The 14,883-nt window shown below is 42.1% G+C and overlaps 1 protein-coding gene across 4 annotated transcripts in view; it reads right to left on the reverse strand.

Annotated features, from left to right (window-relative positions):
- Positions 1-14,883, reverse strand: part of AFF4 (ALF transcription elongation factor 4) — a gene marked incomplete at its 5' end in the record, with an annotated part of 51,205 nt that overhangs the window by 8,201 nt on the left and 28,121 nt on the right. For all 4 annotated transcript variants that reach the window (XM_081185302.1, XM_081185304.1, XM_081185303.1 and 1 more), the window contains 9 exons: positions 166-259; positions 744-815; positions 1,061-1,197; positions 1,354-1,417; positions 3,029-3,126; positions 6,441-6,675; positions 7,469-7,557; positions 12,656-13,579; positions 14,637-14,799. In XM_081185302.1, coding sequence (XP_081041428.1) covers positions 166-259; positions 744-815; positions 1,061-1,197; positions 1,354-1,417; positions 3,029-3,126; positions 6,441-6,675; positions 7,469-7,557; positions 12,656-13,579; positions 14,637-14,799 — 1,876 coding nt within the window. The remainder of the gene's footprint in view (positions 1-165; positions 260-743; positions 816-1,060; positions 1,198-1,353; positions 1,418-3,028; positions 3,127-6,440; positions 6,676-7,468; positions 7,558-12,655; positions 13,580-14,636; positions 14,800-14,883) is intronic.

A 14,883-nucleotide genomic window follows, 5' to 3' on the forward strand; every position in this document is an offset into this window, starting at 1 on the left:
TCACCTAATACAAATGTCTTTCTTACACAATTCATCAAGTTTAACTACATCGCCCCCCCCCCCCAAAAAAACCCCATTCCTGCATAGAGAAGCATGATGATCACAACGAATAACCCTTTGGGTTAGGCAATTTCTTTCCAAAGCTACAATGAACATGTTTTTTACCTTTAGATGTTCAGTCAATGTCTTGGAATACTTCAGGGCACTCTCCTTCTTCAGTTTGAAAAGTCTTAAGTATAACAGGGACTGGCATCTAAGACTAGAAAAAGAAATAACACCATCACTTTAATTATTATATATATAATTTTCTTGTTATGAAATTGTGCAAACAAATAAAACACGACATGACTAACCAAAAATCGGTCTGGGGGATGTAAAATACTAAATGTATTATTTTATAGTACATAATAATGAGGTGACTACAGTAAACTAATTATTACTTTGGAATATTGCCAATGGCAGTACAAATAATAACAGCTATGTGATGAGAAATGTACAGTGCACTTCTGTAACATAACCAGGAGTATTAGAACATTTGAATTCAAAGAAGATTAAAGTGATACTAAATCCCAAGTAGAAGTGTGGACTTCTCCTTGACATCTTGAAAAGCTGTTGCCAGTCAAGAACTAACAGCATTAGGCTAGATAGTAAGCTTTGTTTTTTTCCTTATCACAAAATGTATATTATACAGGTATAGTCTGCCTTCAAAGCTATTTAACTGTAATTGCTCAAACTGTACATACCACAGCACTGCTAGCCTTTTGTCTGCTGCAGTAGCATCTGGTGCTGAGTAATTCTTCAGTTTCATAGTGTACCTGCAACCAAAAAATGGTGTAAGCAACTGTCACGTCAAAACATTCAGTTCTTATTCACAATTCTTTAATGAAAAAATGTGAGGTTTGTGCTTTATCCTTTGTGCCAAAAAATCTGCAGTTAACCCCAAGATGAAAAATACCGAGAGTGGAATATTTTTGTTCAATGTTTTACTAAGGCACTCACACCAGAGCTCCTAATCACCATTTTTTATTACAATGCTTGTTGCATGTTCTGTATCACTTACTTGATCAGCTCCACAGTTTCAGAATACATAGGGAACGGGGACTTTGATTCCTGAGCATTTTTCTCTAATGCATTCCCACATTCAATGAATGACACGACGGCATCAAGGTAGTACACAGCTTTCTCAAACCTGTCAGACTAAAGAAATACAAAGCCTTTTGACAATCAACTCATAAAAGCGAGGATTACTACTACAGTGTCAGGCAAAATAGTTGGGGGGGGGGAGGATAATCATGCCAACCTAGGACAATAAGCAATGCCTCTAAGTAAACAACAGTTTAGCATTTTCCTTACCAATGCATCAGCATTGTGCTTTAATTTCTTTGCTTCTTGCAAGTAGTGATCTGCTGAGTAAGTCCTGCAACATAAAATGAAAACCTATGAGACTGCGACATTTTTCCACCTTCGCCGCATCAAGCAGTTGGTCCCTTACCTTTCCCGCCCCGACCTGGCCACAGTGATCCATGCGACAGTCATCTCCAGGCTTGACTACTGTAACTCGCTCTACGCGGGGCTGCCCTTGAAGCTGTCCCAGAAACTCCAGCGGGTACAGAATGCTGCAGCGAGGCTCCTCACAGCGTCTCTGCCATGGGAGCATATTCATCCAGTGCTTTTCAAGCTGCACTGGCTCCCGGTGGAGTACAGGGTCAGATTTAAGGTGCTGCTTTTGACCTTTAAAGCCCTTCACGGCCTAGGACCCTCGTACCTACGGGACCGCCTCGCCTGGTATGCCCCACGGAGAGCCTCAAGGTCCATAAATAACAACACCCTAGTGGTCCCAGGCCCTAAGGAAGTTAGATTGGCTTCAACCAGAGCCAGGGCCTTTTCAGCACTGGCCCCAACTTGGTGGAACGCTCTGTCTCATGAGACCAGGGCCCTGCAGGATCTGATCTCTTTCCGCAGGGCCTGTAAGACAGAGTTGTTCCGCCTGGCCTTTGGATTGGAGCCAATTTGATTCCCTCCGCCCCCTTTTTCTTTTTTCTTTTCCTTCTCCTGCAATGAGGCTCCATTTTAATATTTTAATGTTCCATTATTTTAATGTTGTATTTTATTTTTGTTTTTAAGTTGTAATCACTCATCTTGTTTTTATTATTGCTTGTAAGCCGCTCTGAGCCCGGCCTTGGCTGGGGAGGGCGGGGTATAAATAAAAAATTATTATTATTATTATTATTATAATATCAGGGCAGTCTTACCCTTTGGTGCCTCTCCCATTTATGGAGGGTTATCTAGGAGCTCTAAGCTGCTCTAGCAGCATGCAGGATACAGTGTGAGAAGCCCTAATTTCCTGGCCTGACAATGCTCACAACACACCCCTCCTGCACTGGCACAATGCATTGCATCCACACAGTGGCACTTTGGCTTACAATGTGTTCTCACTGTACTGGAGGCAAAGGAATGACGTTTGGTTTGGTACTGGTTTGGGTCTGTGTTACTAGCTTTGCACAGCAGATATGTAGTACTGGCCTTCAATTCCACAACAAAACATGTTTGGACTGGTGGGCATGGTTTAAGGGAAATGGCCTTGTGGGTCTTCTGGCAGGTCAAGATTGGGCTGCAGGCTGGTGGTCCCAGCCCCTGATCTATAATGCAGAAGCTCTCCAGGGTTTCAGGCAGGAATCTTTCTCAGCCCTCCCTGAAGGAAATGTCTGGGATTCAACCTGGGACCCGTCTCATGCAAAGCATATGCTGTGCCCCTTCTCAGGAGAACAGTGTCTTTTTGGGAGGAGAGGGGAACTAATTCAGCTCAGAGAAGATCTGCAGGTTTGCAGAAATAGACGGCCTCATGCTGCATTTCACTCCTGGCAGCTGTAACTCCTTGCAACAGATGAGCGCAAAGGTACCCAAACTATCATGTCAGAAAGACAGAGCAAAAAGACTAAAATGGACGACACACAGATGTCAGTATAAATATTCATCACACATTCTTGGTAACATAGAGACCAACTGCCTGACTTCTATCTGTTCTCACCTGTCATCAAACACTAGCTTTGCTCTCCGGGACTTCGAGTTATCTGTAGTCATGGTGGAGGCAGAAGGGCAGTTTGAAGAATTATTTAAAAGCTTCTCCTTGAAAGAAGACAGACCACAATTAGTTAAAACACTGATTTTGGGCGAACAAATATTCACTGCTTGTGCTTCACTTGCTGAGCTCAGGCTGGCTAAATGCAATCCAGATGTGTAGCATCATTCATGTTTACCACATATACAGCTTGACCGACACAGATGTTGCCATATGGACTCCAACAGATTCAAAACACAACAGGGACACTTTTCAATTAGGAACCCAATTGTTATTGTTTGCATATAATTAATTAATACAACCTATTAGGTATTTTCTAATGCTCACAGCTATACAGCTTTGTTAGGTCTCCTCAGTGCTGTTCCAACCTATGCTGCAGTAGAACTATGCAGGAAGGGTCAAATTACAGTCAGATGCCTGAGCAACGGCTGAATATTGCCATTATGTAACAGTGCAGCATACAACCAAAGATATTTTACTTTCCAGACGAAGTGCAATACTTTTTTCCAAAGAAAGCCACAAGTTCCAGTGTGGCCAAAGTTCTGAAATCTAATAACTACAGCAAGCTTTTCAGATGCCCACCATTCTTATCACTGCTCCCACGTCCCCAACAGTTCTCCGTAATCACGGTTATGTCTCGCTCCTTCCTCCAACCCTCCAACAGCTGTTTCCCCCATTGAACTTGAACTTAAAATACATCACAGTAAGGCAGAGGTGCAATGGGCCAACCCCGCTCCTAGGGCTTTTAGCACCTCTCTGTTCCTCCCGTACTTTTGTGCTTGTGAGTAGAGGCGGCAGCAGAGAAGCAGTCTTTCTAGCTGTCAATCTGCCCGGGAAGGGAGGGGCCCAGCTGGGAGGCTGGGGGGTGTCAAGGGCTTTGAGGGCGCTGACCTGTCCCACCCTGTCAGGATTAAAGAGCCACAAGCAGCCAGCGGGGTGGGTCCTAAAGCTCACCAACAGCGAGAAACTCTGGAGGGAAGTGGAAGCAAAAAGAAGGAAACCCAGCAGAACAAACAACTGTGTGTGCTTGTAGGCACAGAGAGAGGGAAAAGGAAGGGGGGGGGAATGGGCTGATTGGCTGCTGGGAGAAGCAGCGGGGAGAGAGCTTGTAAGTGAGAAATGTAGAAGAAAAACAGCTAGAGGCAGAGAAAGGTATGGAGTTGGGGTGTGAAAGCACGCAAATTGAAAGGTTACAAGGAATGAAACCGAGAGAGAGAAACCTTGTGTGTGCACTTGAACCTGCGAGTCTGTGTGAAGTCACGGGGAAAATGAGAGTTAGAAGGTGTAAAAGGAAGGGAAGGAGCTTCATACAACACAAGTTTAACTGGCTTGTACTTCCTCCATGAGAGGGGGAAAACCAAGGCAGGGGGTTTACAAAGGATCTCTAGTGTTAATTACGCCAATGGCAGCTGATAAACCAAGGAAACAGAGAAGCATGATGACGGAAAAAAGAAAACCCTCTAGCTTGAGACTCCTGAGAGTTCACCTGGAACCGGGTTCACAGGGGATATGGGGAGCAAGAAGCGTCACACTGCCCTTTTAACATCTGAAGGGAGTCAACAGTCTTCTTTCTATTCAACTTTAGTTTTTCTTTCAATCATCATATGTATGTTAAATCTGTTTACAAAACAGATAAACCAAATTCTGCTTCAATAATGAAACTCAGCCAACTAGGCTAATGCATTAATAGAACACATCAATACTACCCTAGCAGGAGAATTATTAAAACCCAGCAGAACTATGAGGGGATACTAATTACCCTAATTTTAAATTGGTCCAGACATAACTCAGTGTAGGCTTAAAAGAAGGGTGCCAAAAAATCTATTAAAAACCAACTCCTGCCACATACACAAGCTCTTTGGAATTTCCCCCGTGAAGGCACTGTTTAGTCCAACTCTACTTGGCTCAAAAAATCAAGACTTTTGCAGCTACATTCCTTGGTGAAGTATTTAGCCACTTGTTTACTTTCTAAGGTCCTCCCATTGTCCTAGTTTCTACAACACTCCAGTTTTGCCTGAGGCATAAGCAAATTTACTTTCACTTACTAGTTTATCTACTACAGTGGTACCTCGCAAGACGAATGCCTCGCAAGATGAAAAACTCGCAAGACAAAAGAGTTTTTCATTTTTTGAGTTGCTTCGCAAGACGGATTTCCCTATGGGCTTGCTTCGCAAGACGAAAACGTCTTGCAAGTTTGTTTCCTTTTTCTTGGGTTTGCGAAGGTAGGAGCTGTGCTGCCATTCCTATGGGAAACCGTGCTTCGCAAGACGAAAAATTTGCAAGACAAAAAAACCCGCAGAACGAATTAATTTCGTCTTGCGAGGCAGCACTGTACTATGTTCCTATTAAGGAAACACTGACCACTGATGAACAGAAAACCTCTAATTCAGAGTAACATTAGCAGTCTAGGAACTACCGGCAGGCAACATACCAACTTCGTTGTCAACTTAAAGGTGTGCTCATGTCCACAAAGGTTCCTCTAACACAGGGTGGTACAACTTTTCATATCATGTTTACTTCAGCATACAATCCACAGGCTGCATACTGCCTTGTCACGTGGGGTGGGGGGAAACAAGACCAAAATCTGATCCCCCTGCCCAACCAGCCCTTGTGCAGCCTTCCCAAATCCCAGTAAAAGGGCGCTGCACTTTAGGAAGGAGGTGCGAGGCTTTGACAGGGTCCTAGAGTCCTCGTACCTCCTTCCCAAAGCTGAGAAAGCACTAACTAGGATTTGGAAAGGAGATGAGAAGACTCTAAGGACCCTGTCAGAGCCCTCACACCTTCTCCTTTGGAGGGGACATCAAATGTTGCCTGGGGAACACCAAAAGGCATTGCAGGTCATATACACCCCTGGGCCATGCATTGGACCACCCTGCACTAACAGGTATCTTATAAACCCCAAGCTGTCGTGTCTCAATTAGAGAACTCAAAAGCTGTGAAATTCTAGCCTTACCCAGACAAAAACAGTCAAATACTCCTACAATGTCTGAGTGGAAAACAAGCCTCTCCCTCTGACGTCTAAAAGCATATAGCATGAATGTCTGCAAAGAGGAACAGGTGTACTAACAAAGGCATCCATGCAACCTGAAATTCTACTGGTTCCAGATTACATGGATGCCTTTGCTGGTACAAGACTACACAGGAAGGTTAACTCTTGCAAACATTTGTGATGTAGGCATGGACAAGAGGGCAGGCCAAGCTAACATGTGTATGTCAGGTCAGTCAATGCAGCCCTGCTCCCATTTTTTGTTCAACATGTAAGGGTTTCTTCTGAAGAGGGCTTATATACTTGGTTTTACAAAAAGTGCAAACGAAAGGTTATGGACAAGGGGAAACTATGATAGAAGTATAATCTTTTTACCTTTGCTTCCTTGGTATTACTTGAGGCCTTCCCTTCAGTCTTCTTTTGTTTAGAAGAGCTACCTTTGCTGCTGCTACTCTCCTTGTTATTGTTACTGCTCGATTTCAAGGAAGACGACTGACTGACAGTTCTCTTCCGAGACCCATGCTCTTGCTTGGAATCTTTCTGGGTGGCTGGGGTTGTGGCTGGAGACGGAAGAAGATCCTTCTCCTTAACAGCACTCTGCTTTGATGATCTGCCCCATAAAGGAAAAAAATATTAACCAGTGCAAGTTACTGCCACCATGAACCTATGCAAACCTATTCCATGGTTCAAGTACCACTAGCAAAAATATCTCATGTAAGAATGAAGAAAATATGGCAGCTCTAAAAGTACAACATTAAACAGAAAAACCCACCAATCAGGAATAGGAGCTTGTGACACCCCTGTCCCCAGATGTTGTTTGATGCAAATGGTTAGAGATGATGGGGGTTGTAGTGCAGCAACATTTGGAGGGCTACAGATGCCCCCTCCCACTCTACAGCAATGGTGGTCAACCAGTGGCCCATGGCCATTTTGGGACCGGTGCCCAAAGCATTCTCAAAATTCAAATATGCCCACTGTTTGAAAAAGGATGGTGACCCCGATCTAAAAAGGTAGAGATAACGAGCTATGATCCAAAAGGTGCCCACTTACCAAAAAAAAAAAATGGAGCTCTTATAAGCTGTCTCTTCAGAATGGACAAATTGCAATTTGAACTACCAAATGTTATATGTGTGGTGGAGCATTTGACATGGCAGTTTTTTTGTAAGAAATACTTGCTAAAAGCAGGTATACATTTCCCCCCTAATTTTACCTTTGAACAAGTGCTGTGTCAACCCAAAATTGAGATTTCTTTTAAAGAAAGCAATCTGACAATTCTGCAGGGGTAACTGATCAAACAAAAACTGGAACTTTGTGTGCAAATGGATCACTTTTAAAACTGTGTGCTCTGAGCAAACTTCTGCTTCATGCATTTCGGATCTTACATAGTGTAAACAGGCACTCACTCTCTGTTACTGGAAGTTTTGTGCGCTGAAGGAGCCTTTTCTTCTAGTTTAGTTTTCTTGCTTTCAACGCCTCGGCTTTCCTCTGCATTCTAAAATGAAACAACCACAAAGTTTGATGATCTCACATTAAATAAGTGCAGCTATGTTTCACAGACCACCACAATGATTTAACAAGCCACTTACAGGATTAAGATAATAATGCAGCAAGTAATAAAAACATTCCCTGCAGGAACAGTACAAGATAATGTCAATAAACCTTACTGACAAAATGAACATAAGGCTGAAGTATTGTAGATGTCATACTCCTGCAATACAAGGAGATCTAAGTGTGGCTTTAATAGCTTCATGCATGCAAAAATGTGACAGCTCAGTTTACTCCCACTATAGACTGTCAAAACAGCAACTGGTCTTGTCATGCTGACACAAGAGTCTCTATACTGGATCTCACCAGCGAAAATTTATTCCTATTTACTATGCTAAGAAATGTACAATTTAAAGGCTCACTTTAATATTTAGCAAAATACACATTTACTATTTGTAAACTGCTCCTTGTAAATGCACGTTAAACCTTTCATAGCAGAAAAAATGAAACATTAAATTACTTTTTAAGGGTGTTCATTAATATGGTAAAAATATAAATGAAATAATATAAATGCGCTAGGTACTGTGCCCCTGCTCACTCCACTTACCAAGCCCCTGCCATTCCCCCCCCATTAAGACCCTAGAGCTTCCCCTTCCCCTCTATTTTGCAGAACCTTTCATTTCCTTGCTTTAACCCCATGCCTATGCTTCCTATTACCTCCTTTTTGCCACCCCATTTTCACATTCACTCCTTTTTTCCCTTTACTCTTCCCACTTTTTCAGCTCCCTCTTGAACACAGATCACTCAATTTCCATGCCTTCTTCTCTCTCCTATTCTGCAGCTCCCTTGGAGCACACATCCCATAATGATACATGCTACTGCATCTTTTAGATTAACAGAATCGTAAGGAACTAGCCTGTCAGCTTGTTTAGTGAGGGAAAGTTAAATTCAGTTGAAGGATGTTGTCCAAATATTACTATATTGAATATGGAACTTCAATAAGGTAACATGTGGTACCAAGAGTGAAATGCTTTGTGGGAAGGTACTGTGGAATACTTGAGGGATCTATATCACATGAGGCAGCTAAGGAATGGAAGAGGAAGAAGGTTAAAGCAGCCATTCCTCCCCCCTCATTGCTTCTCTCTTCTCGCTGTACTCAAACAACGGCAGAAATTTAAAGTAAAGCAGGAAAAGAGGGACACTGAAATGAAGTTTTAAACAACATCAGAGGTTTAAGTAAATCAGGAAGAAGGGCACACTGAGGTGTTTAAAAAAAAAACCAACCCCTAATAGTTTTAACATGGAGAAATAGCAGATAAGGAAAATAGAGAAGAAAACACCAAAAAGTTAATGCAACAGAACCTTTCCCAGTTTCATTTTCACTGTACTCAAAACGTTTCAAACTGCCACTTTCCCATCTTAGTGTTACTCCCTGTTCACTCTACTCAAATCTCTGCCACTGTTTAAAATCACCACTTTCCCCCCTCAGTTTGGTTCCATCTCTGCTTTACTCAAACCTCTGCTGTTGTTAAAGCTTCCATTTTCCTGTGTGTCCATCTTCTACTTTCTTTTTTGCTCCTTTCCTTTATCCTGATTTCATGCAAATCCAAGATAGTGATTTCATGCAAATCGTCCCATGGGGGTTATTATTTGACTTCATGCAAATAAAGGGTTGTGATGCAGCACTACAAGTCTTCCAATATATATAATATATAGATTTCAAGTCTGGCATGCAAAACTGGAAAATAAGCCAGATTATGCATGGGCTGGTTTAAAGTTGGCTTTTGAATCCTGTTTATTTGGATGCCATTAACCATGGCTCTCAGTTCACATATAATTGAAAACTATGATTAACTGCTTGTCTGAAGGAAAAAGTCAAGAGGCAACAAAAGAGAGAAATTGCCAATGCACCAAGGTCATACATGTCCTGATTTATTAACCCAGGATTTGGTCATGCAAACACAGCCACCGTAAGAGGGATGTGCCTGCTAATTTGCTATATGACCTAACTTGCCCCACTGGCTCTTAATTGATTTAAATTACTCTTAAGATCTCTGCTGTTTGCTGTTCATGAAACTTGTAGGAGATTGGTGGAACCTCTGGTAATTCCCAGTCACCTCCGAGCATAGGCAATGAAAGCTGAGTACTCCTGAAGGCAAAGGGAACGCTAGCCAAGAATTGGTCCAATGTGAGTTGAGGGCTCTGGAAACACTGGCGAAGACAGAATACAGGGAGACAGGAGAAAGAATAGTTCCTGGGAACACTGCAGCATATATGTTCTATTTTGTAACCACCACCACCACCACCGCGAAAAAGTGGAGGGTATCAGGTGGGCCAGTGAAAAAAGGCTTGGCAGGATGGTTATGTGACACTAGTTCTAGTCCCCCTTCCCTACTTTAAAAATTACTGTTGTCTGAATTACTTTTGTCTGCAACAAATTATTAAGGTGTAGAGATATAGGAAGATGGCCACAACATAAAGTATTGGGAGATAGCGGCAATCCCTTCGGGGCTGAGCTTGATGATTTCAACATCTTTCTCTCTCTTGCTGTTTCTGGCCTGCAATGGTGCTTAGTCTCATGTAGTCTTAGAAGACTATGAAGAATCTTTTGTAGTGAGGAACAGTTGGAAGTTAGGAAGTGTTTGAACTGGAATGCAGCAATGTTCTCCTGCCTCCTTTGTTTATACCTTGGCTTATTACTCTGACATATGATGTGTCTATTAACGTCATTTTGTAATAAAACGTGGCTTTTAAAAATACATACATATAATAGTATTGCTGTTAGACTGGGCTTCACAAATGACTAACAGAAAGGAATGATGCCAGTCAGTTTGTAAATTCCTGATTTTGAGAATTTTTGAGACATGCCTTAAACACTCTATAAAGATCTTATAAATTCTAATTACCCTTTAATGCAAGATTGTGCATATAGTTCCTGAGAGGATTTTGGCAACAGCTGTGACACAACTGATCCAGCTTAAATTTAGTGTGCCCCACCAACACAGTCACAATAACAAGAATAACTAGAATTATTTAATGAAGCCTTTTACACAAGAAAAATGAAAAAAAAAGTTCACTGTTAGAATTCATATATATGAGAAGTGGAGTGTGAACACTTTGCGCACTCATTCAGTTAACATTTTGCCCCACTTTTAAAATTAAAGGCAAAAGAACTAAGTGTATTTAAATTGTTGGAAGACAATCAGAACAAGCAACTGGCAATAGCCAGTGTTCAATATTCCCCAGGTGTGTTTTGCTACTGGCATGGGTCCAATTACGCCTACAAGGATATTCCTGGGCACCAGGTTGGTGATCAGTTTAAAAACATCTGCCTTAGTTCACAGTTAATATCATTTCCATTTCTACTGTGTGTGTTTCTCCTTCTTGCATACTGGGACAAGTGAATTGTTGTAAGGACAGGCTACAGTCAAGCAACGCAGTTGAGATCATAGAATCGTAGCACTGAATGGGACCCCTAGAGTCACCTAGTCCAACCCCCTGGCAAATAGACATTCCATTGCGGTGACAGCAAGCTAGGTTTAATAATACACCTGAGTTTCTTGCTAAGACACCTGAGTTTCTTAGACTGACCATAGCCATCACTGCACAGTGGTCATTCTCTTATTTGGCGGGACTTCCCATTACTCCTGCAGCCTTCCCCCAGGTCCCTCCCAATTTGCTCCACAGGATCCCCCAACCCCCTGGACAAGATTATGGAGGCATGCAGAAGATGTAGGGAAGGAGAATCTGGAACTTCTTCTGCCAACAGTGCCTGCTCTGCTGTTGGACAGATGCCACTGGATTTCAGCCAAGCCTCTCAATCCTTACTGTGCTGTTTTTTCCTTCCCAACTTTTAAGACACTTTGAGTCCTCGGAACAATAGCTAGCTTAGCTGTGGATCAACTATCAAGAGGGAATGGTTGAAATGCATGCCATTAATTCCAAACAGATGGCCATGTATTTGTTCCAAATTCAGCATAGTTTTTAACATGTATAACTTTCCTAAGACGCCACCAACTCATTGGTTGTGTAGCTGCTTTACTATAGCCACTGCACAGTGACAAACTCCCAAAGTCTTATCTTGGGTCTGCAAAACATTCACAAAAGAAGAATAACCAAAGAAATTTTCAACCCAAGCCCACAAGTGTGATTAAGGCTCCCTTGCGTAACTTTCAGGCGGACACTTTTATCCATGTAAACAGGGCATCTACTGGCATGATGCCATAAAGTTGCAAAACTCTGTAATGCAAGAAATGGATAAGATCACACAAGCCCATTTTATTACCAACGCAGGACTACATGTAACAATTAAATCTTCTCAGCATGTATCTATAAACTATGTATGGGGTGTAGTTTGCCATATTTCACTACCTTCTAAACCGATTAGCTTCCAGTTTAGCACATAGATTATTGGCTAATGGAAATCTTGCTCCATTCACATTAAAGATCAAGCAAATACCAACATACATTTTAGTCAGGCTGCTTACTGACTGAAGTACTACTGGCAACATTTATAACCAACCACAGAAATTTGAGGGGAACTTAAATGCAAAAATCACATTTAAAAGGCCAAGTTTGCATACTATAGTAAACAATATTTAGTGGCTTGGATCATTTACTCAGTATTACATCCAAACAAGGAGATCATAGTAAATCAAGAACAAATCTTGGCTTCACAAGATGAAACACTAAGCCAAGGACTATGGCTTGTAGCTCCTACTAAAAAGAACAAAGCAGAAGCCATATGCATGCTCCTGGCAAACTTTTAATTATGGTTTAACAACAGGGAAAGCCAGATATTGCTGGACTACAGTTCCAATCAATCCTGACTACTGGCCATGCTGGTTGGGGTATGAGTTACACCTATTGCTAGTTTACAGCAATATGCAAATATTGCAACTGAATTATAATGTTTTCTTATTCTTTTGTTTAATTTTTTCCTTTCCTTCATGGAAGTGACCTTAAAACTTAAATTAAAAATGCTAAATCAGTTCATTACATTTTTCTACACATCTTTGATTCACAGAGGACACTAGGTTTTGAAAGACTACTCCCTTAACCCTCCATTTAGATGAGGACACTAAAACGACATACTGAAAACTGACCTGACATAATTTATGCTTCCGCTTGCCCTTGGTAGAACCTTTGTCGGAGGATGTTTTCTGGGGCTCCCTTGGATGCTTCTCGGACACATTCTTCCTCTCAACTTTTGATGGGTCTGTGTCTTTGTAAGGCTTCCCTGGTATTCTGGTTAAGAGGCTCAAGTCAATCTTCACAATAAGGGGATACCTTTCATCAGGATCGCTGAGTGGTGAAAGGAGTTCCTTCTCTTCCATAGGAGAGAACATTCGTTGCCGTAAAAAGCTGTCATCCTCCTCCATGGAGGGTTTAACAGGAGTCCTATTGCTCTCAGAATATTTGGGGGTTTGTGATGAAGGAGGCAAGCTCTCATTCTCATCAGAATCAGAGGATGAGGTATCTGTTTCTATGAATTCCTTGGATTTCTGGGAGGACTTGTTTGCAACCTTGCACTTCTTTTTCTCGGTTGTAGGCCGAGGTGAAGATTTGGGCTCCTTCTTTATATTGGGCTTTCTAGAGCCTTTTGTGGCTGCCTTGTGTCTGTTAGAGGGTATATTTGTTGTCATGTCCACTGGAGTTTCACTTTCTATTTTCAGCCCCCCTCTGGGCTCTTCCACAGATGGTTTGTCTGTCTTTTTGGGCTGTTTTTTACCTACAGTCCTCCTTTGGGTCATACTGTCACTCTGAGCAGGTGACTTTTGTCTGCCCCGATTGCTCTCTGATCCTTTCTGGCTGGTTTTTGAATCTCTCCCAGGAGTGGAAGAAATTGATTCTTTAGATCCACTCTGATCTGCATATCCACCCCCTGTGCTCTGATCTCTACCCTCATTTTTGTAGCCTTGTGTTGATGGGATGTTACTGTCCACAGAAGAAGCTGGTGATACTTTATGTGGATTCACCTTGTTCAGCCAGTTGTCCAGCTGCCACTTGTTCGTTGGAGGTGGTTCCGGCTAAAGAACGAAAACAGGGAATCTTAAAAGTCAATACCTACATTCCCTCCATTTCCCGAGTGGCTAACAAGCTGAACCAAAGAATAAATAATAAACATTTTATTCCAAGCTTGCAAATTTGGAACGTGGCCATCCATTACTGTCAAGCTGCATGGCTGACTTAGTTAACTGTAAAACAAACAAGTAGGCCCTGCAGCAAAATGTTAAAAGGATATCCCACTCCCTGGGAACCACATTAGTGGAAGCCTTAAATAGGAATACTATGGAGACCCCCAGCCAGCATAGAGCAGAAGCCATGTTCTGGCTGGCTGACAGTTTTATTGCTCTATAAGGTGGTAGTGGTGCCTAGAGAGTGGGAAAGGGGAAATTCATATTTTTATCTCCTTCTGCCTGAAACAAACCTGCATATGTCAGTGAAGGGACATTTTTTAACCTCATGGCACACATGCTCCCCAACACTAATCGCCCTCTCCAATATAGTTTTAAGCTGCTAGGCATGAGCCCTTTGCCTTACATTTCTCTCCAAACTGCCAATGTAATATTCCATGTTTTGACTGCAGACTAAATCATCATCATCATCATCATTATTTTTAATTTGTATTAAATGATTCAGAGCCTGCCTAACTTCTGGTCCACTTGGCCCCTTTTTGTCCCATTCCCAAGGACGGAAGCAAGAAACTGCTCACAGAAAACAATGGTGATTTGCTTCATTGTGATAGGCCAGCAAGGTGGAAACAAGAACAGGCGTTCAGTGTGAACTCAGATGATCTCCCTATAGACAATGCACTAAGCATTCCACAAGTCCCAGAAGCTCAGAGGCCATGCTGGATTGTGTTTCTATGTATACTTCTGAACACATAGGAAGTCCTGTTCCACCTTAATTCTTGGATATGATTGCTTCTAAAATGAAAGAAGATCAAGGAACATTAATAAGCTGGGTATAAACAGTGCATAGTCTCTAACACTCATATTCCCCCTTTTGTCACATTACTGCTGTGCTATAGACACATATGGGAAATATGAAGACCACATGCAAGGGAGGGGGGAAAAATCGTACCTCAGGAGACGCACTCTGGGATGGCTCATTTGCCTCACTGTCACTTGAACTACTTTCACTTTCAGAGTCGGAACCAGAACTGCTCTCAGATCCGCTATGGCTGCTTGAGTCATCTCTAGAATTATCGGCTCCTTCACTTGTATGCTGGGAAGGTTCAGAATTACTGGGGGGGGGGGAGGTAGAACAAAAATCAAAGGAAGCTATAGGATTTTATCCATAGTTACTTTCATACTATGGATAAAATAAT

The sequence above is a fragment of the Podarcis bocagei genome (genome assembly GCF_964188305.1).
Source record: "Podarcis bocagei genome assembly, chromosome: 2".
Lineage (NCBI taxonomy): Eukaryota > Metazoa > Chordata > Lepidosauria > Squamata > Lacertidae > Podarcis > Podarcis bocagei.